A 24,900-nucleotide genomic window follows, 5' to 3' on the forward strand; every position below is an offset into this window, starting at 1 on the left:
GCCGATACTACAGATTTCCGGATTGGTCGCCTTAAACGAAACGTCGTTCTCCCATTTCAGAAGAGCACTGCTGATTGGCAGACAACATTTCTGACGCCTTGAGCTGAAGGAGTAATGGAACAGGCCGAAAGATATACCTCTTCACGTCTGGCGTGGAGAGGGGCCGTTCCGTTGTCGCTCTTGGAGCGAGAACACGTAATGAGAGCATGCGGGCTAGTATGTGTACTCAAAGAGCAAGGAACAAGTCTCTCCTCAGTACTTCACTGGGAGAGCACCTCTGTCGAGAGCGAATCGAAGTGCGACTCTATATTGAGTCCTTGCGATTAAGCGTTGTTCACTGTGTTGGCCGCCACACTTATTGTGCGGTGTGAATGGACAGAGTTATAGTTAAACGCATGCGAGCGAATTTTTGAGTGGCATTGCGGTGGACTGGTTATCTGACCGGTGTACCACGCCAATAGGCTAGGGGCGAATAGCAGTCCTTAACTTCATCAAGGCGTAGGGAGAGTTTGATTGGTCAATCCAGATAGAATGAGAGTTATCTTATTTGTCAGCAGCGAGCGGCCCAGACAGCAGTCATCGCAGCTTATGGTATTGTGCGCTACAGTTCTTGCGAGTCCCATATTTCCTCCACAACAGTACACTTCACTGCATTTCACACGCGACAGCCTTGATCATACCTAGCAACATTCTAATGGATAATTATTCAAATTCAGTAGGCGCAGCTCTCAGCGATTCCGCCAAGTCAATAACAATCTTAAACTTTGTACAGAAATTTCATTAGCGAATCCTATCCTTGAGAGGTAACTTCACATTCCGAAAAGAACCCGGAAATAACTTCAGTTCATAACTAAAGGTGCCATAGTGATTTCTCAGAATGTTAGCAAAATAAATAATAATTTTCGTTAGGTTAATGTTTTTCTTACACTAACTAGCACTACTCCAGTACCCAAGTATCCCAATAGTTACGTAAGAAATTTTGTAAATTTTGTGTCATTTCCTTACAGCAGACGTCTCCAGAAGATATTTATTGCTGAAAGTTTTTCAGGCATTTCTCTTTAGAACGTTAGAAGCGTCTGTCTGACTTCTGTAGTAGTGTGGGGGTGGAAATTGCATCTTGCAGGAGCCACAGGGTAAAGGGTACATCTCAGATTAACCTGTTGCGCAGAATGACAGAATAGCACCCACACACTCACAAAGTTATTAAACACGGTTTTCAGAAACTCCTTCACCAAAGAAGATGAAGTAAATATTCCTGAATTCCAATCAAGAACAACTGCCAAGATGGGAAACATAGAAGTAGATATCCTCATTGCAGCAAAGCAGCTTAAATCACTTAATAAAGACAGGGCCTCCGGCCCAGATTGTATACCACTCAGGTTCCTTTCAGATTTTGCTGATACAACAGCTCCATATTTAACAATTATGTACAACCACTCTCACACAGAACGATCCGCACCTAAAGATTGGAAAATTGCTCAAGTCACACCAGTAGCCAGTAGGGGTAATTTGCTGAATTGCAGGCCCATATCGCTAACGTCGATTAGCAATAGGCTTTTGGAACATATACTGTGTTCGAACATTATGAAGTACCTCGAAGAAAACGATTTATTTACACATAGTCAGCACGGATTCAGATAATATCGTTCTTGTGAAACACAACTAGTTCTTTATACTCATGAAGTAATGAGTGCTATCGACATGGGATGTCAAATTGATTCCACATCTTTAGATTTCCAGAAGGCTTTCGACACCGTTCCTCACAAGCGTCTTCTAACCAAACTGCGTGCCTATAGAATATTGCTTCAGCTGTGAGACTGGATTCGTGTTTTCCTGTCAGAAAGGTCACAGTTCGCAGTAATAGACTGTAAGTCATCGAGTAAAACAGAAGTAATATCCGGCGTTCCCCAAGGAAGTGTTATGGGCCTTCTATTGTTCCTGATCTGAGTAGCCCTCTTAGATTATTTGCAGATGATGCTGTTATTTACGGTCTTGTAAAGTCATCATATGACCAAAATGAACTGCAAAATTATTTAGATAAGATATCTCTGTAGTGCGAAAAGTGGCAATTGACCCTGAATGAAGAAATATTGTAAAGTTATTGACGTGACTACTAAAAGAAATCCGCTAAATTTCGATTACGGGATATGGCTATAATTCAGCTAAATACTTAAGGATTAGAATTACACTAAAGAGACTGCTTACACCACGCTTGTCCGCCCTATTCTGGAGTATTGTTGTGCGGTGTGGGATCCGCATCAGGTGGGACTGACGGATGACATCGAAAAAGTGCAAAGAAGGGCAGCTCGTTTTGTAATATCGCGTAATAGGGGAGATAGTGTCACCGATATGATACGTGAACTGGAGTGGCAATCATTGAAACAAAGGCGTTTTTCGTTGCGACGGGATCTTCTCATGAAATTTCAATCACCAGTTTTCTCCTCCGATTGTGAAAACATTCTACTGGCACCCACCTACATAGGGAGAAAAGACCATCACGATGAAATAAGAGAAATCAGGGCTGGCACAGTAAAATTTAAGTGCTCGTTTTACTCGCGCGCCGTTCGAGAATGGAACGCTGGAGAGACAGTTTGAATGTGGTCCATTGAACCCTCTGCCAGGCACTTTATTGTGAATAGCAGAGTAATAACGTAGATGTACCTGTGACGTAGCAGTTTTACAGTCGGAACCATCGTAACTGCATTGTGCTTAGTAACCCTAAACGTCACGTGTGGTTCGCGGATGACTAACCTAGGCTGTTCCGAAGGTAATGGGAAGCATTCGATACTAAATGGCGGTAACTGTCTACCCTGAACCTCGCGATGTTGACACCTCCTGGCAGGAGGTTGTCTATGTAGGGTATTTCATAATTTTCATTTACGGTCGTTTCGGAATCAGTATTATCACCTAGTTCCACGTAGGTGGATGGTGAACAAACATGTGTGGTGGCAGCCCAGCGGGCAATGCCGGAATTTTTCCTACTAACCGATCTAAGAAGAAAAAGGCTCTACAATCACAACTGAATGTGGTTTCAGCAAGATGGGGAACTCTTGTCTGCTGGTTACTCGCTATTCAGGAACAATAGTAGGGTGTAATGACCAATGTGGGTTGCTGGAGACAAACAAAAGGACACACGTAATCCGTTGGTAGATCCATGAATACTTCGCCGGTGAGAGGCAACTGCAGGAATATCAGTATCCCCATTTGAGTCCGATGTAGAAATCGGCCACCCGAGAATATCTCCATCAGCTGCCCTGCTGGCACCCTGGCGGCAAACGGGATACATTGCTTCACACCGGAGTGATTTTCTGTCTGTTCGTTTCCTGGCATCGACGTATGGAACGTTCGTTTCATCTGTACCGCGGCACGGCCGTGGCGTCGCACGAAAACACGCTCGCGGCAGCGGCAACATTCTTGGTGATGGGCGGCGTGCGAGACGAACTTCGCTGCGTAATGCTCCGCGCATTTAGTGGAAAGCGTTTATTTCCGGACTCGAATTAATTCGCTGCTCTGCTACACAACCAATCTTTCTAAATAATGTCAGCCAGCCTCGTTTTGACCTGCGACACACGGTTAAATTCTCAAAAGTTCAAAGTCAGAAAGCCCTTTGCTCTCCACCTACTTTCATAATGATTCTGAGATCGTAGCAATGGATTTCGCCATTCTGGGCAGTTTCTATGTTAATTAAACGAGGAGTATGAAATTTCTCCTGCTGCGTCCAACCGATTCTCGTCGAAGTAGACAATACCTCGGCAGCGTGTGTGAACTTAGGAAAAGTAATTTCATAGTATCAATTCAGTAACTGAGCCTGATGAATTGTTGATTAGTTAATGGACTGGTGTGAGTTAGGTATCAGTTCAATCGGAATTTTATTTGGAGTTCGAATCTGTGATCAGTATTAAAAGATTAATTTTATTACTCTCTCTTCGTTTGTGGTGAGGACTGGTCTGGGCAGATGCTGTGGCCTTCCCACGTGCGTTTTGTGCTCGACAAAAGTGTCTGTGTTACAAGCTGCAACGCAAAAATTACCATATTTTGAAAAACGTTTCCACGATAATGTTTCCTCCTTGTATGATTAAGCAGCAACGCATAGGCAACAACACGTTGCTGTGCAGCTCCGGAAATATTGTGCAATATGTGAGCTATTATTGATTAAAAACAGTCAGATCTTCTTTCCAAACATCATTTGATTTAAGCTACAGTTGGAGAGCTTTCGGTTCGCGCTCTGTACATTTCGTTTACCCTTGGCCACAGCTCGATTAAGGCATGCTGCGCACGTACACGATAAATACGGTACAAGTCCCGTGCATACCTGACTGCGTATAAAGTTATCACTGCCACGCAGCGCCATTACGGAGGCGACAGGTCCGGTGGGCGCTATTTAATTACTGAAGGGAGGGATGGCGCGATCCATTAGTCGCGGCGCCGCTATCTGCCTGTCCCCCCCCCCCCCCCGCCCCCTCCCCCACACTCGTTATGCTAACGACACGGCTTCGACCACGCACGGTACTCACACCTCTGAGGTAGGCGCCGCCGCCACAAGGGCTGCCCCGCTCAAAACACCAACACTGCACTCACGTTCCGTGCCCTGTGCTGACCAACGAGACAAAACTGTTCCCCATTTGCTACACGACAAATGCGTACTGACCGTTTTGAAAAATGTTCGTCAGGCAGATGTACTTAACTATAGACGTACACCGCTGACGTCCCAGATTTATGGATCGCATTATAACATTTTGCGGAATAAAAATCTACAGAAAAACAAAACGCACTTTGTAACACCGAGATCTCGCGAAACACACTTCCCTCTGTTCGTCCACGAATTTAAGATCGCCGTAGACGACGGCGTCCGTGTCGATGCCGTGTTGCTTCGCTTCCGGAAGGCATTCGATACAGTTCCTCACTGCCGGTTACTGAACTAAAATAGCTATATGACTGGATTGAGGACTGCCTAGCAGATAGAATCCAATATGTTATTCTTTACGGAACAGAATTGGCCGGTATCATGGCAATTCTGAGAGTACCCCGTTGAGAGTTACCAGACAGTTACTGTACCCCGATTCAAAACTCAGTACAGCCACGGATTTTTCCTCGGGCGAAGGACCGGAACTAGACCGACTAAGTCACGTGACGCCACTTCAGCAGCTAGTTGAATGAGAAGTAGCGGCTCCAAAGTCTGAAAAGCCGGCGACAGCGCCTTCATAGAGCATCCGAACGACGTACAGCATCGCGTGCTGCTGTGAGCCTGATCTCCGAGGAACGGTCAATATTCAGAGATATGACAGCAAATTATCATTTGAAGCAAACCTCTTCATACAGGCATATGTCGTATTCCGAATGGTTTCCGAGAGGGAACACATTTTTTGACCATTGTTACTTCTTCGAGGTATTGTTACGATTACTGAGGACTTGAGATTCCATCAGGAGGTGAAAACTGGCATTGTTATAGCGAAGCATGTATTCAATAGGAAGAGGAGATTATTATGTGGCAGGTAAGATAAAGGTCCGAGAAAAGGAATTTGTGTTTTGTCTAGAGTGTGACACTTTACGGGCCAGAAACATGGACACTGAGACGAGAGGATGAGAAAAGACTAGAAGCGTTTGAGATAGGGATGTAGAGGAGAATGGAAAGGATAAGCGGGATGGAAACAGTAAGTAACGAAAGAGTTTTGGGAAGTTTTGGAAAGGAGAAGACTGCTGCAGGTTATAAGAGAAAGGAAGAAGAACTGGATGGGACTTTCGTTCAGACGGGAATGCCCGCTGACAGACGCTTTGGAAGGTCTAGTTCATAAGAGCAGACTAAGAGGAAGGAGGAGATACGAAAAGGGAAGCGAAAATTACGCGGACCTGAAGAGAATGGCCGAAGAGAGGAGAGCATGGAGAGTTAACACCTGACTTTGGGCAGAACACTGATGATGATGAAGATGATGGTATCATTCAGTACAGTTTACATACGTACAGCAGTTAATGAACATTAATTACAACACGCGTTTTACAAAGTATCAACTGAAAAATACGTATTTTTAACACATTCATAACAGCTCTGCGTGATCCGATAGGGTCTAATAGCACACAATAATAATAATAATAAATACGAGGGTTCGAACTTAAATAGTGCCAACTATTTATACAAAATCGATACAAAAGACTTGCATATTTGCACCTGTTACTGTCCTTCAAAGTAGTCACCAGTATTGTGTAGAACCCGTTGCGAGTGATGTGGAAGGCGTAGTATACCGTTAGCAGAGCCTGTTCTGTTGATGGTACGAATGGAGCGGTCTACTGCCTGTCGAATCTCTGGAACAGATCTGAAGCGAATGCCACGAAGTGGTTCCTTCATCTTCGGAATCAAATCAGTCACTAGGACTTACATCCAGGGAGTGTGGTGGATGGTACAGTACTTCCCAGTCCCACCGACCGAACAGAGCAGCCACAGATTGCGCTGTATGCGACCGCGCATTGTCGTGCAAAATGATGGGTGGGTGGCGCAGAAAGCGTCGCCGCTTCTTTCGGAAAGGTGGTCGTTTTTGGAGCATCACCTGCAATCAGCTTTCGTAAAGATGGTCGTATTCCGAGCATCATCTGCGACCTGCTTTGCCACCAGAGCCAATAAAATATTAGCTGCTTGTTCAAGGACCTATATCATCATTTACCTCCTGAAATGATCGAAATGTGAATGAGAATTGCTGGACTGGCAAACCGGCGAATGAGACGTTTAATCCTTTAAGTGACTGCTAAATATACAGCATGGTCGGAAACAGTATGAAAAGCTTGCAATGGTGTTGCAGGATAGGTTGTGCTGAGAAATAACTGTCAAGAAAAAAAATTAAATACGTTGCGTCGTTATCTAGTTAATTAGCATTGAAGTTAGTAAATCAGCCCGTTACACGCGCAAATTCAAGTGGTTCGCCAGAGACAGTGTTGCCAAACGTGTTCTTCGTTTGGTTTCCTGAAACCGGACGAGAGAACGAGAGAAAAATTGGACACTGGACAATACTGAAAATCCATCCGAGCCACAGTCTCGAGCTCTGTCATCTGCTCTATGAGAATAACTGACACCAACTGTACCCGGCGTGCCAGTTGAATTTTTCCGAACGTTTCTGACTAATCTGTATATACCATTCGTCTTAAATTCTGTTTTTGACTTTATTTAGCACAAACAATCGATTGTATTGGTATTGATGTATTCGTAATTGTTTCTCTGATAGGTATGAATGCTCGTTTTATGTTTCTAAGTCGACAGGCTTGAGGTACCAGCAGATAAGGGCGTGATGGTATGAACGTTTACATAAGGCTTTGAGGCACTCGCCTTCAGAACTGGATCTGTGCTCAGCTAACATTTGTCACCTGTGAATTAACTCTTCTGGTAATTTCTGAGGTAAACTACGTTTAGTTTAATTCACAGAGACATTAACTACACAAATAAAACATAATATCAGTACAGGAATTGCTTGTAAGAATAGTTACAAGTTTCATAGTTTTTGCAAGTACGTGAAAGCAAATGGAATGCCATGAATTAAGCTCCTAGTTACATCGAATTTTACTGACTGTATGCTGTAAAAAGCTTCTTCTAACGAAGAATAACCATTCCAGAGAATATTATTTCGTAAATTATCTCTAAAATGTTAGACACTGAGATAGTGTAAATTGTTTCGGCTGAGAGTTCGCATGTAGGATGATTATTGAAAATTTGCAACATGACGAAAACCAGTTTATGCACGCACTTGAATGTAATTGTAATAGGTATATTATTTATTCACTTTTGATTGATTCTTATAGTTAGAGAAATAATACTGAGGTGCGTGAATACTTCTTTTGTATCTATGTGAATAACTTCATAGAGATTGCATGGGTCTTGACAGACGAAATTCTGGTGGACGAAATTCTGGCTAATCGTGTAATGAACAGCTGGGAAGAGCTTACGGCAGAAACCGCAGTAAATTCATAATTTGTAGAAGCCTCTCACGCAGATGATATAGCTACTCTTTCTAGAGTGAGGTACTGCTACAGTGCCGGCCGCGGTGGCCGAGCGGTTCTAGGCGCTTCCGTCCGGAACCGCGCGACTGCTAGGTTCGCATCGTGCCTCGGGCATGGATGTGTGTGATGTCCTTAGGTTAGCTAGGTTTAAGTAGTTCTAAGTTCTAGGCGACTGATGACCTCAGATGTTAAGTCCCACAGTGCTCACAGCCATTTGAACCATTTTTTACTACTACAGTGACTGGTGGTAGGATGCGAAACACATCGTCATGTGGACCAATGGGTGAAACGTTTCGTACAGACGCAGTAGGTAGGTGGGTTATTTGTCTGTGCTTGAAGATGCATTTCACGAAAGGCGTGAAACTGACTCTGATACTGAAACGGCTGCAAATGTGGATTTCTATGCATGTATGACTGTGAATCCCAGTCGTCTGGGAAATGTCTTCCTCCTGAAGACATATGTTTACTACCAGAAGTTGACAATGCTAATTTTCTGCAGATTTTTCCAAACACTTTCAGCACACATTTTGTGTTCCTGATTCATCGGTGTGAACATTTACTATCCTATACGGCACGGTGGATTTACAAATAGATAATAAATTGAGCAGTTTCGTTGAGTGCTGTTCCCAAAGATTTCATTGTTATGCGGATAAAATATTTTGTCACTTAGATTAACGCAAGTTGCGAAAAGCACGGCCCACAGCCACGTCCTTGAGGCACACTAACAATTCATACATTTCTCGTGAGTAGATCATGTTATTTATTTGTCCCCTTGTCATAAACATCACGTACTTCAAAGCAGGTGGTGAAATGCGACGGACAGAGTGATGTGATCCTGCTTACTCTGTTCGTTAAGAGGACGACGGGATCCACTTTAAATCTGGACTCTTCCATATCCGTGGCAGAAACTGGCTCTTCCACTGGTGGCGGCGAGTTGCCGTGAATTTAGTGAGCAGGTGGCGGGCAGTGCGTCGCGGTGACAGATAACGGGCGCGTTTTATCGCAGCTGCCGTCGCGGGGTCGATGTAATTTCAAGTGGCGGGAAATCCATTCCTCATCCGGCGGCGGCCTCCGTTTGAAGCCCGGCCTGGCCGATAGGCAATCAGAAAACAAACACGCGCCTGTAACAGCTTGTAACCTATCAGCGGCGGCGAAGCACGCGAGGGCCGGCTCCCGGCAGACCGAGCGACGGCCTGCCTCCACCAGTGGCGCACGTAGGACTCAAGAACCGGTCAAAATTATTTTACGCTTTTTTTTCGCAATGAAATCAAATTAAATACATTACTTGACCTTAGTTATGCGTTTATTTACAAAGCATTCACTCAAACTGTTACAATACAACTTGAAACGTCCCCTTAGAAAAATTAGTGAATTAGTGGGCTGGTAAACCCCTAACGTTATCTGATTTTCAAACAGTTGAGCAAAGCTGAACGTACTCAGACATTTCTCTCTTTACTTATTCCGATCATCACTAAACTGACACACAATATTTTTAGCGCAACGCAATCTGACTTTCAATAATCCCTAGAAAAGAATGGCCCTGACTAACAATAACCTATACCTTTCATGAATCACTTACCTCACAAAAATCTTCGTTACTCGAACTACTGCAATACAGCAAGCGTTAATACTGCCAGCTAAATAAAGGATTCTAACTACTGAAGGCACTAACTACTGATAGGAATAGTTAGCAAATGAGAGATTTTGATAGAGAACAAACAATGTATTTAGCTTAATAGTGTTCAAAAGTCATAATATATATCAGTTCATTACATCCAGTCTTACAAATTTACTCTCTCTGATGGACACACGTCCAGATCATCCGCTCTCCAAACTCCGCCATCTCTCTCCCCACATCCACCACTGCTGGCGGCTCACCTCCAACTGCGCAACGCTCCACGCTGTTAACAGCCAACTGCCCAACACTACAATAGCAAATTCCAACAACGCAAACCAGCCACAGACTGCACACAGCACAGTCAGTGATTTTCATACGGTGCGCTACGTGATGTTACCAACATAAAAACCTAAACAGCTTTCTTACATAGCCCCCATGCTTCCCACAAAAAATTTTACAAATTTTTTTGGGCATTTGAAAATTTTTTTCATAATTACAATAAGAAAGATGTCAAATGCACACTCTAATTGATACACTGTTGGTCAAAAGCAAAACTTGTCCTCACAGTCCATAAAGACAGTAATGATCATTCATCACAGTAGAAGTTGCAGTTTTCTTTTTCCTCAAAGTCTGAGTAGTAAAAGAAAATGCACACGTAAGTAGTGGATTTCCATGCAGACTTGAATAACTAGTGTTGTCCTTCCAACGGAAAGACAGTGCTGACTCTTGACATGCAGAGAGGTAATGGGTCACAACAGAGCAAACCCACAGCAGAGTCAGTCAAAGTTTTGAAGTATATTGGTAGGTAGGTCATCACAGAGCAGACCACTGTAGTCCTGTTAGAGATTACGGTATTGGCGGGCCACCAGAGGTGCAGACCCACTGCAGTCCTTGTAGAAATAGTGGTATTGGTGGGCCATCAAAGATGCAGACCCACTGTAGTCCTTGTAGAGACGGCCAACAGCCATCTGTTCCAACTGTGGATTCTAACTACTGAAGGCACTAACTACTGATAGGCATAGTTAGCAAATGAGAGATTTTGATAGAGAACAAACAATGTATTTACCTTAATAGTGTTCAAAAGTCATAATATATATCAGTTCATGACATCCAGTCTTACAAATTTACTCTCTCTGATGGACACACGTCTAGATCATCCGCTCTCAAAACTCCGCCATCTCTCTTCCCACATCCACCACTGCTGGCGGCTCACCTCCAACTGCGCAACGCTCCACGCTGTTAACAGCCAACTGCCCAACACTACAATAGCAAATTCCAACAATGCAAACCAGCCACAGACTGCACACAGCACAGTCACTGATTTTCATACAGAGTGCTACGTGACGTTACCAACATAAAAACCTAAACAGCCTACTTACAAACTTTATTCAGTGTTAAAACTTTGCTCATCGCTCTTTTCGTCATCTCTCCCTTCCCGTACAGTTCAGTCGCTATCAGTTTCATCTAGAGCTTAAGACGGTGTACTTGTGACCATTAGATTGCCTCTTTCGAAAACGGGACACTTTTCTTATGATGCCTTGGCCTGTTGATAATTACTTATGAGTGTGAACTTACCAACAACCTGTGTAACACATTTCTGTTACAATCCACACGTAGTTTGCTTTTGCACACCAGTAATAACTTTTGCGCAATTTCGCGGCTGAGATTGGCGTGGAAACTATCTCTTTTAATAATTATGATGCGTCATTGTTCTCCGAAGTGCGCCAACTCAGTGCAGCTGCATACGTCAATTGCTAAAGAAATATCTGCTGTCGTAGATCCTGAGTTTTTCGACGGTTGCTGCAGTCACCTAATTCTCGGAATGTTTTAGGAGATCGTGCAACAGGCCAGTAATTCAGTCGAACAATTAAGCAATTGTTCGTTTATTAGCACGAGAAGTTAGTTTTTGTAACTAGCGGCTATCCATTTTTTTCTTGAAGACACAATTGAAATACCTCAAAGCACTACTGCTTCACAACCTGGACATTTGAACACTTCTGCAAGTTGTTATCCCATAAACGAAAACTTGTCATCCATTTTCTTCCCTTTAAACTGCTTCAAAATATCGTTAAAACTGTTATGGTAAATTTCTTGACTGTTCCCGAAGAACTTACGACAGAACAAACGAAAAATTTCTGTTTTTCAGTACTTTAACTAATTTAACACTTCATTTTGAATGAGGCTATTTACATTTGACAATCTGAAGTTCCTTTGGTCTTGGTATGTTAATCTTATTCTCACATATCCCTGATACTTGACAAAGTGTCTATTCATTTATCTTCATGGCTATGTACAGGAATACGATAATCTTATTAGGCGCAGACTGAATTTTGACTACAGACTAATGCAGACTATTACAGACTGACTAATAGGAGGTCTGTACACTCGTTATAATACCTCGAGCATTCAGGTATCACTGAACGAGTGTGATCCGTGAGGAGAAAAGGTTCTACGTTGGCAGCAATCTCATTGGCTGCGTGACATATTAATACACGGATCGGCGGAAGCAGAATTTGGTCCGTCTCTAAGACAGCGCCATCTCGTAGTGCGGAGACGGACGAGCGCTGTGCCTGCGTGGGGCGCGCTCTATTGGGAAAGTTGCGTACGCGGAACTATGTACAAAACATTTAACAAGGGCACAATAACGCCATACTACGTCATTTTCAGTAGTACAACACCAAAACCACAATGATCATATCAGCCACATATTTGCCCCGAGCTATTCCATTCGACTGAGCGAGATGGTGCAGTGGTTAGCACAGTAGACTCGCATTCGGAAGGATAATGATTCATATCCGCAACCGGTCACCCAGAGTTAGGTTTCCCGTGATTTTCCTAAATCGATCCAAGCAAATTCGGGGATGTTTCCTTTAAAAGGACGCGGCCGATTTCCTTTCCCGTGTCCTGTCCCGTACCCTCCAGAACTGCCCTGTCCCATCCTTGAAACATTCCGAGATTGTGCTCCGCCTCTAATGACCTTGATGTCGACGGGACGTTGAAGCCTAATCTTCCTTCCTTCAGCTGTTCCATTCCGCTATCTTTTAACCTATGCGCTGAAAGTCTACTTTGAACAGCAATAAGATAAGAATGCTGGACAACACAGCAACATTTATTTTGAGAAGTGTAACTCTAAGTAACGCAAATGTTCAGTTTTTCTTTTTTCAAAAATGCCTCATTTGTGACTCGTGAATTTGATGGTTACAACTGCCTGTTATACGGTATTGTTACTCCTGCAACTTGTGCTGCTCTTACTTTCATTAACCTTCAAAACTGATTGTGCATAAACGCTTAGTTGTACAATTAAATGACATAGACAGGTGGTAGAACAGACATTACTTCGTATTTAAAAAAAAATCGGTTTTAGGTGATCGAGCTGGGATGTGTAGAAAGATGGTTGTTCATTCGGGGATAAGCTTTTGTGGCTTTCCTCTTACAGCTTTCAACGCACTAGGCATCCACTGTAGCAAAGATTCCCTTACACTAGTGATGTACTTGAATCAGGAAAGTCTTTGGGTCCAAGCCATGTGTCTTCTCCCTGTGAGGTTGGTTAGGGAATGTGGTATCTTTCGTTTCCGAAACAGGTGGGTATAGACCCCTGTGTGAGCAGGAAGTTGGCTGATGGCTGCAGCACAGAGACCACTGTGGGCGCATTAGGCAGACTGTGCTGAGAGCGGTCGAGTTTGTGACAAAAACTTTCATTAGTGTTCTACATAAACCTCATTTTATACTGAAAGTTTGTGTGGGTGGAGGCAAGCTGAGATGAACAGGAGGACACCAGACACCTCTGACCGCAAGCCACCACTGTGGAGGGAAGTTACTGAAGCTACTGCTGATCTGCAGAAATGCCACTGACGCCAATTTTGTGGTGAGATTTCTCGGACCTATACGCAGAACAACATTGAAGCACTGACTTCATCAATTCAGACATATGCTCCAAAACAGATGTCGTCCACATTGACAACAGTTGGGCGTGAGTAATTTCTAACGACGATAAGAACTTATTATACAGATGTACCGTAAGCCATTTCACGGTAAGCACACGAGGCATTGCTGTGGAGGAACTATATGTCTCGCAGGTGCTGCCTTCTTTAACTATCCATACTATATGCGGTGATTATCAGTCAAGATTAAAGCAATATTTTTTCCTTATTTTGGTCGTTCTCCCTCAATGTGTTATCTCAGTACCTTCCGTAATTCTGATCAACGTATGAGTCTGTGAGGATTGTACCTTCAGTTACACTCGGCCACGTATTGTGTGCCTTCAGCTGTGGGTCGTGTCAGTTTTGATTCACATTTTTGATTGAAATTCCCTTTATTCTGGCTGTTTTATTTCCCTATAGATTTATTGAAACCGTGGCTACTGGTTTTGCACACTCTCTGCACACTCTTCGGTAATCCTTGGCATGTCTTTCCCACGGTCGCAATCTCGCCTTCTTGTAAAATACTGAGCTGTGTACATTTCACAGACAGGTACATAATTGCGTTTTCTTACAGTGTATAAGTAAGCCGCTGCAAAAGATTACGAGATGCAAGGGAGGCAGAGCACTAATTGTCCTTCGTCGATATTCACAGGTCCAACAATATTTTAAGTTCCACGGCATAATTCTTTCAGTAAATTCATGTCAAATTTCACCACTAAATATGTTCAATGCTTACAGATAATGTTTAGTCAAAGTCATATGCCGGCCGAAGTGGCCGTGCGGTTAAAGGCGCTGCAGTCTAGAACCGCAAGACCGCTACGGTCGCAGGTTCGAATCCTGCCTCGGGCATGGATGTTTGTGATGTCCTTAGGTTAGTTAGGTTTAACTAGTTCTAAGTTCTAGGGGACTAATGACCTCAGCAGTTGAGTCCCATAGTGCTCAGAGCCATTTGAACCATCAAAGTCATATTAGGCTCAAAAGCTTAAAACTGCTATACACTGAGAGAATAAAATCACATCATCCAAAAATAATTAATATAGAGTAATGAAATTTTGGGAATACATTTGTCCAGGTAACATATTTAAGTAGTTAACATTGCAAGATTGCAGGTTAATGTAAGAGTGAGATAACCCATTGAAAATGTGAAATGCTGCTACATTAATAACCGGTGTAACCGACAGAATGTTGAAAGCATGCATGCAAAGTGCTTGCATTGTGCTGCACAGGTGCCGAATGTCAGTTTGTGAGACAGCGTTCCATGCCTGTTGCACTTGGTCGGTCAATACACGGACGGGGTAATGCTGTTTGTGGATGACGCTGGAGTTTTCGTCCGATGATGTCGCCCATATGTTCGACTAGAGATGGATATGGCGATCGAGCAGGCCAAGGCATCATGTCGACTCTCCGCAGAGCATGGAACACCAGTATGTGGGCAAGCGTTATCCTGTTAGAAAACACCCTCTGGTATGTTGTTCATGCATGGCAGCACAACAGGCCGAATTATCACATCGACGTACAATTTTGCATTGGAGGTGGGTGGGGTAACCGAGGGAGTCCTCCTGTTGTCATCGAAATCACATCGCTGACTGTAACTGCAGGTGTAGGTCCAGGGTGTCTAGCACGCAGGTAGATCGATTGCAGTTCCTCAACTGGCCTCCTTCTAACCAATACGCGGCCATCTACATCTACATCTACATCTACATTTATACTCCGCAAGCCACCCAAAGGTGCATGGCGGAGGGCATTTTACGTGCCACTGTCATTACCTCCCTTTCCTGTTCCAGTCGCATATGGTTCGCGGGAAGAACGACTGTCTGAAAGCCTCCGTGCGCGCTCTAATCTCTCTAATTTTACATTCGTGATCTCCTCGGGAGGTATAAGTAGGGGGAAGCAATATATTCGATACCTCATCCAGAAACGCACCCTCTCGAAACCTGGCGAGCAATCTACACCGCGATGCAGAGCGCCTCTCTCGCAGAGTCTGCCACTTGAGTTTATTAAACATCTCCGTAACGCTATCACGGTTACCAAATAACCCTGTGACGAAACGCGCCGCTCTTCTTTGGATCTTCTCTATCTCCTCCGTCAAACCGATCTGGTACGGATCCCACACTGATGAGCAATACTCAAGTATAGGTCGAACGAACTGGCACCGAGCGAGCTTCACCAAAAAACACGACAGACCTCCACCCTACCCTCCAATGAGTTCTCGCTTGACACCACTCAAGTCAAAAAGGGCGATGGTTTGGCGTTAGTGGAATGCACGCCAGAGGGCGCCTGGCTCGGAGCTGTCCTTGAAGTAACCGATACGTAACAGTTCGTTGTGTCGCTATGGTGCCAGCTGGTGCCCATATTACTGCTTGCAGGTGCAGCACGATGCACCAGTGTCATACGCCGAGCACGATGGTCTTCTCTCTCGTTGGACCACGTGGCCGTCTGGAGCCGAGTGTTCTTGCGACCGCACATCTCGGGACCACTGCTGTTACCAGTCATGTGCAGTGGCTACATTCCTGCCAGGCCTTTCTGCAGTACCGCAGAAGGAACTTGCAGCTTCTCGTAGCCCTATTGCACGACCTCATTCAGACTCAGTGAGGTGTTGATAATGGCGTCTTGTCGCCTTGAAGGCATTTTTAACTAACATGAACCGATCTCAAGGGGAACTAATGTTCACGACCGTTTCTGCGTTTATTTAAAGCAAACCTGATCTGCATCATCATAGTGGCATTGCGGGCTTTCAAAAAGTTGAGATGATGGTGTAGTGGCCCTCAACTACATACCCTCCGACTCAGAGTTGTGATATTAAAAGTTTTGGCTGCTTTCGTTGTCTAGGGGCTGGGATACGTAGTTGCCGCATTACAGGCCAAATACTGCTGAGTCTACAGTATACAATATGAATACACACATAAATCGAATGGTCGAAGGTTCCTATCGCTCGACAATTGCGAATTATGAATGTAACATATAAATTTATAAATGAACGATTGCAATTAAATAAAATCAGCAGGTACTATCTTAACGACTTTAAATGATGAGCACGATCGCAGAAGTACTTTTGAGAAAGTGGTATATTTCTGTAAAACACTTATTGGTGTCGATGGTCCAGCAATTAAATAAAATATAAGTCGAATAACAGGGAAACAATAGATTTCTACTTCACGTAATTAGTCATGAACTACAACACAGCTCGCGAGATATTCACTTGTAAACGCACACTACGTCTTCACTGTAGAAGCCACGGAAATCTCACAAGTTCACAAGTCGGCACTGGGAAGTATTTCTATTTCTCGCGACCACGCGCAAACCGCTCCACACTCCAAGTCCCTCTTGCGACTCACCGTCGCGCCTTCACGTCCAGTACCTCCCGTGTCCTGTCCCGTACCCTCCAGAACTCCCCTGTCCTCTCTCGAAACGATGCTCTTCTCCCGCTTCCATCCAGTCTCCCCATTCACGAGCGCTGTCGTTGGCTAAAGCGCACCCACAAACCTATTTAAGCACATACGAAATACTGGATCTACATTTAAATACTTGAAATTAAATAAATATTTCTACGGCTGGACCATAAACACGTTCTAACACACATTATTAAATACATAAACAATTAAATAAACATATATCAAAAGAAAAGAAGCAAAGGGTAGTCCAGGAGCCTAATGTCTCTGTACTTTCTAAAACACAGTAAATATTTAACCAATTTCTTCATGAATAGTATATATCAGATATAAACAAAGACATAGACGAATAAATATATTTATAAGCATGCTGCTACCGTTTTTTCGTGTAACTGTGGAATACTTACGGTCTGAAGCGGCCACTTTGACCTCCAATAACTCATGTACTATTCAAGTTACATGCTTGTAATTCATACAAATTTAGGTTTACACTAATAGCTTTCTAAAGACACGCTGATCGAAGAAATAGGGTTTCGATTTTGGAAATTCGTTGCTGTGTGTTTCTTGTATAATTTACTGTCAGATACTAATCTTTAAACTAATAAAGATATCGAATCTTGATTACACCATCAGAATCGTCCTGCAAATAATGGTAATGTACTTGTTTCTTTTTGAGGTATCACGATTCATCTGGCTACTATCAATTTTCAGGGCCCGGCGACTCGCCCATTACCTCACACACTACTAGTGCCACTCATATGCGACAGGCGGGAAATCTGAATAGAAATCATCTTTCAGATGTAGAAGCAAACCTGCCAACCTCCGTTCATGTCGCACAACTCCCTCTCCGTGTTGCCATTTTTCTTCCGTCATTGTATCTAAATACTGAAATCAAGTTCTAGCAAGAACCACTCCCATTTGATCCACTGAATTCCGGGCGTGCTACGTCATAATCCCTTTTTTTCTCCTAATAGTTCTGCTGTATAACGATCTACCGTCTTCAGATTGAGCCAACAGACTGAAACTACAGTATTCTCTCCGTCTTCCTACACCCGTGGCCCGCGCCACTGCGCATGTGGCCACATGCTATATACAATCGCCAGAGACGTTCATCGGCGACATAGAAGTATGCATAATTTAAGTCTGTGGCTACGTGTTCGATCGATGCTCGGGTATCAGTATGTGCTGCACTGACGCGACGTATTTGCAAGTTCATTAAAGAAAGGACCGTATTCCATTTGTCCAAGCTGCAACCACTATCTGTATTAATTGAATTTTTCGCGAAACGCATTGCTGCTTTCACCGTCTAATCCCAAAAGGATGAAGTCGACGTCGACGGTAGAATTTTGACATTCTCATGTCACATAGAGTGAGTGGTATTGATGCATTGCTCTACGACAGCCGATTTACTAGGCTGTTAGAGTCCAGTGTACGTACAGTGTTCCGTGCATCTTCATGGAAAACACGAGTCGTCTGCCCGATAGACGAAAGGACACTTACGAAGGGGCTCTTAGAAACCGCAGCCTTGTAGGGCATCAAGTCATCTTTGACGGAACCCAAAACTGCTTATACCTTCGGTGGAGGGCCAAAACCCACTTTAACTTTGTCGTTGCTCAATATCCGGCTTATTTTTGGAGATAGACTTCCCAGACATGACAAGGAAGTGCTGGATATAAATGTCTATGCTTCTTCCTCCTCGTTCCTTATGTCAGCCTTAGGTCCCATTCGTAGCGCCTTACGTGTCCTTTGTGGAGAATACTCATTTCGTTCAGAGTTAAGAAACTTAGTGTATAAGCTCATCCTGCAGATGCATCAGACAGGCTCTCGTCAGCAATGCTTTGTGCTCTGTGAACCAAAGTCCTGGCAAGAAATGGAGTTCATGCAGTTGCACGCCTGAAACTTAACGGATCAGTCGTTGTACCGCGAAAACACAAAGATGCAGACTTCCATTTGTTTTAGATTCATGATACAAGCGTTTAAAAATCCAGACCACAAACACTGATCATCCCTTGTTAGAGGCCATTCAAATAAACGACAGCTAGAATGAAACAGTTTCGTTTGCCGCAAAACAAACTAGGTTCCTCCAGCAAAGAGGACACATAATCTAGCCCCGAGGCGATATCTTTGTCGTCCTATCATCAGTTGTATGCTGTATCGGTAGTAGAGGTGAATTTCGCTATCTGTAGACTCCAACATATTCAGATGGATCTTGGAGTGTGGATACCATTTGTAGACGGGAAGAAGAGCGACGAAGAAAGTAAGATTAACAAAGATATAAAAAGTTCGGTCACGTTACAAACTTCGAAAGCCTTATACAGAGTGAAAAGTATTTAAACCGACAAACTGTGGGAGGTTGTAGGGCACATCAAAACAAATATTTTTCCCTAATGTCAGTTTTTCGTATGAGGATTATTTAAACCGGTGGAGGCTGTATTACGCTCGTCAGTTGTTAGAGGGCGTATTACGCTCTTCAGTTGTAGGCAACTGCTGTCCACCAGTGTAGTAGTGCATTGTCTCTGTTTACTATTGGGTCGATACACCTGGAGTGAGTACACTAATATGGTTGGTGCGTACTACGTAGCGCACCACAACAGGCGAGCTGCACAGCGGGTTTATCAACAACAATATCCTAATCGCCGTATCCCGCATCATACGACCTTTGCTGCTGTGTACCAACGTCTGCGTGAGACCGGGTCATTTAGCAGATTACCTGGACAGGGAGGCTGTCGAACGGTAAGAACGCTGCAATTTGAGGAAGCTGTCTTGCAGCATGTGGAGCGGGATCCTTCAGTCAGCAATCGTGCAACTGCACGTAACATGGGGACGAATCAGACGAATTTAAGAACAGTCCTTCGAGAGCAATTGTTACGTCCATTTCACTTACAGCGTGTCCACAACCTGGAACCAGTTGATTATCCACCCAGAGCACAGTTTTCGCAGTGGTACCTGGAACAGTGTGAAATGCATCCTACATTTCCATCCTATGTGTCGTTTACCGATGAAGCAATGTTCGGGCGTGATTGAGTCTTCAACATGCACAATTCGCATGTTTGGAGTGAGGATGATCCACATGCCACAGTTATTAGCGCTGATCAAGTGCGGTTCTTCGTTAAAGTGTGGGTCGGTGTTATTGGGGACTGTTTAATTGGGCTGTATCTGCTACCTACGCCATTAAATGGCAGGCACTGTTAACAATTTTCTCGCCAGAACATTGCCAGAATTGCTGGAAGACGTCCACTCTCTACAAGACAACGCATGTGGTTCCAACATGATGGGGCTCCGGCACATTTCAGTCGTCGTGTGCGTCGATTCCTGAACCGACTGTTCCCAGAATCGTGGATTGCCAGAGGTGATCCTGTACCATGGCTGCTCGATCCCCAGATATGTCCCCACTGGACGGTTTTGTGTGGGGAGAGATGCGCAACCTTGTTTACCCAACTGCTGTTGCATCAGAAGAAGATCTGGTTGCTTGGATAGTAGTAGCAGCAGCAGCAGCATGAACAGTTCAGGATACTCCTGGGGTTTTTTCCCGTGTCAGACAGAACATGATCCGACAGTGTAACCTTTGTTTACGTGTCAATGGAGGCATTTTTGAAAATCTACTGTAATTGAAATTGGGTTGTGTTAATGTGTTGTCTCTTGGTCATAGAAAATGGAAAAGTCTTTGTTGGTTTAATTAATTTGCCGCGTGAGAAATCTTCCTCTACTGGTTTAAATACTCCTCATAGGAAAAAATGACATTGGGGAAAAATATTTGTTTTGATGTCCCCTACAACCTCCCAGAGTTTGTCTGTTTAAATACTTTTCACCCTGTATATCCATTCCTAATGTTTCATTCTAGACGCTTCTGCTCAACGTGGAGGTACACGTGCGTCTAGAGAAATACTCTGGAGCTCTGCGTTATACTGTCGCGTCTGGATCACAGAAAAATACAGAATATTAAAATGCAGAGTATATAGCTGCTCGGGACATGCGATCTCCCACGAGCACTAGGACATTTGGACTCGTCATTTGCGTTGAACTTCGTGATATTTGGGAGCTATAAAAGTGCCCCTTATAGGCAGTCACAGCAGACAGAGGTGGACGTGGCTGGGGTACTCACCGACCTCCCTGAGCGGCGCCAGCTGCTGCCAGCAGGTGATGAGGCTGCACGACCCCGACACGCCGTGGCACTTGCACGCCACGCGCGACTTGCGCACCACCGCCTGCAACACAGCACACCGTCAACTCTCTGCTGTAGGCACATTACAATGTACACACCGTAAGCTCCCAGCAGCAGCTACGCAGAGACGTATTAACTTGGGAACGCCATAAGCACCAGGCAGAAGTCACTGCCAAACAAATTAACATGAGGCACAAAACACTCCCACTCGTAGCTAGTCCAAGGCACTTTAAATTCCCTGAATCCATAACATTACGTCAGCAACTACCCCTAAACACTTTGACCCCACCAGTGAGGCCCCTCGGACAGTAGGAAGACTGATCTGCCAGCTAGGAGGGAGTGACAGAGAACAATTTGCCGAATTTCTTCCAATCTGTATCTCACTCCATAGCCTCCAGATCTCTTCTCCCCTGACAATTGGCAATGATGCTCCACATGAGGTCATTATTTCATTTTCTCACTTTCTATAAAAAATAATATTCTTTGCACCAAACGTCTAGTAATTATAGCTCACTTGATGGGGACCAATTTTTGTTAGAGACTAATTACTTGCTTATACTTCATAGTGTTGCTAGTTCTTGTTTTTTAGATAATTGGTTGCACCCCTGTGAACTGGCAAGGTGTAGGCGTTCTGTGTCGTCTGTAAGCATTTCAGGTTGTCTATAATCCAGTTTCTGCTTTGCGTGAAAAGCGTAGGTACAGCTTCTAAGATATCTTTTTCCGCTTAGAGACACTCGTTCTTAAGGTTTTCTTCTTAAAAATCACTCTGGGGTAAGTAGTATGCAGGTGCAGCACACCTGGTGAGTAAACACTGCTGGTTCAATGAAATCTCGTCACATATACACTACTGGAAATGGAAAAAAGAACACATTGACACCGGTGTGTCAGACCCACCATACTTGCTCCGGACACTGCGAGAGGGCTGTACAAGCAATGATCACACGCACGGCACAGCGGACACACCAGGAACCGCGGTGTTGGCCGTCGAATGGCGCTAGCTGCGCAGCATTTGTGCACCGCCGCCGTCAGTGTCAGCCAGTTTGCCGTGGCATACGGAGCTCCATCGCAGTCTTTAACACTGGTAGCATGCCGCGACAGCGTGGACGTGAACCGTATGTGCAGTTGACGGACTTTGAGCGAGGGCGTATAGTGGGCATGCGGGAGGCCGGGTGGACGTACGGCCGAATTGCTCAACACGTGGGCCGTGAGGTCTCCACAGTACATCGATGTTGTCGCCAGTGGTCGGCGGAAGGTGCACGTGCCCGTCGACCTGGGACCGGACCGCAGCGACGCACGGATGCACGCCAAGACCGTAGGATCCTACGCAGTGCCGTAGGGGACCGCACCGCCACTTCCCAGCAAATTAGGGACACTGTTGCTCCTGGGGTATCGGCGAGGACCATTCGCAACCGTCTCCATGAAGCTGGGCTACGGTCCCGCACACCGTTAGGCCGTCTTCCGCTCACGCCCCAACATCGTGCAGCCCGCCTCCAGTGGTGTCGCGACAGGCGTGAATGGAGGGACGAATGGAGACGTGTCGTCTTCAGCGATGAGAGTCGCTTCTGCCTTGGTGCCAATGATGGTCGTATGCGTGTTTGGCGCCGTGCAGGTGAGCGCCACAATCAGGACTGCATACGACCGAGGCACACAGGGCCAACACCCGGCATCATGGTGTGGGGAGCGATCTCCTACACTGGCTGTACACCACTGGTGATCGTCGAGGGGACACTGAATAGTGCACGGTACATCCAAACCGTCATCGAACCCATCGTTCTACCATTCCTAGACCGGCAAGGGAACTTGCTGTTCCAACAGGACAATGCACGTCCGCATGTATCCCGTGCCACCCAACGTGCTCTAGAAGGTGTAAGTCAACTACCCTGGCCAGCAAGATCTCCGGATCTGTCCCCCATTGAGCATGTTTGGGACTGGATGAAGCGTCGTCTCACGCGGTCTGCACGTCCAGCACGAACGCTGGTCCAACTGAGGCGCCAGGTGGAAATGGCATGGCAAGCCGTTCCACAGGACTACATCCAGCATCTCTACGATCGTCTCCATGGGAGAATAGCAGCCTGCATTGCTGCGAAAGGTGGATATACACTGTACTAGTGCCGACATTGTGCATGCTCTGTTGTCTGTGTCTATGTGCCTGTGGTTCTGTCAGTGTGATCATGTGATGTATCTGACCCCAGGGATGTGTCAATAAAGTTTCCCCTTCCTGGGACAATGAATTCACTGTGTTCTTATTTCAATTTCCAGGAGTGTATATGTGTATAACAGAGAGGCAATTTTGTGTTGAATCCATATGTGGGAAGACGACTATTCACCCTATCCTCCCATCTCTATCTATCTCTGCCTCACCATTCTCTGTCTCTTCGTCTTCCCCTCCTCTCTATCTCCGTCTCCTCTTCACCCTCTCTCTGACCATCTGCTCCTCTCTCTGTCCATCTACTCCACTCCCTCTCCATAGTGTCCACTTTCTCCAACTCCACACTTTGTCCCCTCTTCTTCCACTCTCTGTCCTTCCTCTCCTCTCCCTGTCTCTGTCCCTAACCCCCATGCCCATTTTCTCTATCCATCCCCTCGTGCCTCTTTCTGCCCCTATCCACACCTCCATCTAGGAGACCCTACATCTCACATGCTGGGCAGCCTATACGTCAGGAGCTGGGAAATAGTTTCTTGGCCCTGGCTTAGAGGCTACCTTTCTAAGCAGTTCTAAAAGGCAGGACATGCTACCCCTACACAATGTACCTCTCTTGCAGGGCAGCCTACATGTTGGGACTGGAAAAATCCTTTCTTGCTCCTGACATGTAGGCTTCCCTGCTGAGCAGGTCGATCAGACAGCTGATACTCTTCCTACACAATATTTCCGTCATATATACTATATACTAGGGTCTGGAAAAACACGTTTGTCCTATTGGATCTAACAGGTTATTAAACCCACAGTATTGATAATCGTGATGTTTGCTTTTTCTGTCCCAAATTTAGTTGAAATCGATCCACACACACACACACACACACACACACACACACACTGTCTTACATATATAACAGGTAACATTATATGTATGTCATGGGAAGTGGGTGTAATTCTTGTTCTGGCACAGAGATATAGACAATATCATATGGCTGTCAGGTGAATCACAAGAGCATATCACGATTTATGTATGTAGATAAATAAAATACATCACAACATTTAGTTCTCTATAGCCATGGAAACAGAAGGAAAAAATATACTACTTTGATCTGAAAATTCCAACAACAGACCCTCCGTCATTTTACACAAAGAAAAGCCTAGAGGCATGATAAAACAGAAGAAACCAAAGTATCTAGATTCTTAAAAACTGGAAGCCACTATATATACAGCATACCGACCAAGCAGAACACCTCTAAGCAAAAACAATTTCACAAACAGCTAAACATGATCATCAACATAGCACAAAAGAATGGATAAAAGAGGATCATAGTACACAAGGTATACAACAGTCGTAAAGAAAGACACAAACAGAACAAAAATAAATAGGAACGATCCAGATATAACAGCACACAACAGTAACACACACCATACACTGATACTGGAAAACTCATCTCACAACACAATCACAAACTGGCATAGATAACATAGCACAACCAACCCACACATAAAATTCGTACCATCTTAAAAAAAAACACAGCATTATTATACCCTTCGAGACAAATAGCACTACACAAAAGAAATTGAAACCTGTGAGAGAAGAAGAAGATAAAAAAACGAATTAAACTGTAATACAGAATGAGATTTTCACTCTGCAGCGGAGTGTGCGCTGATATGAAACTTCCTGGCAGATTAAAACT

At 44.6% G+C, this 24,900-nt stretch overlaps 1 protein-coding gene across 1 annotated transcript in view; it reads right to left on the reverse strand.

Annotated features, from left to right (window-relative positions):
• LOC126484521 (protein Wnt-5b-like) overlaps window positions 1-24,900 on the reverse strand; it is a 606,999-nt gene that overhangs the window by 78,414 nt on the left and 503,685 nt on the right. Inside the window, exon 5 of the mRNA XM_050108069.1 lies at window positions 21,007-21,109. Within this exon, the coding sequence (XP_049964026.1) occupies window positions 21,007-21,109 (103 nt within the window). The remainder of the gene's footprint in view (window positions 1-21,006; window positions 21,110-24,900) is intronic.

Source organism: Schistocerca serialis, chromosome 6, assembly GCF_023864345.2.
Source record: "Schistocerca serialis cubense isolate TAMUIC-IGC-003099 chromosome 6, iqSchSeri2.2, whole genome shotgun sequence".
NCBI classification, from domain to species: Eukaryota; Metazoa; Arthropoda; class Insecta; order Orthoptera; family Acrididae; genus Schistocerca; species Schistocerca serialis.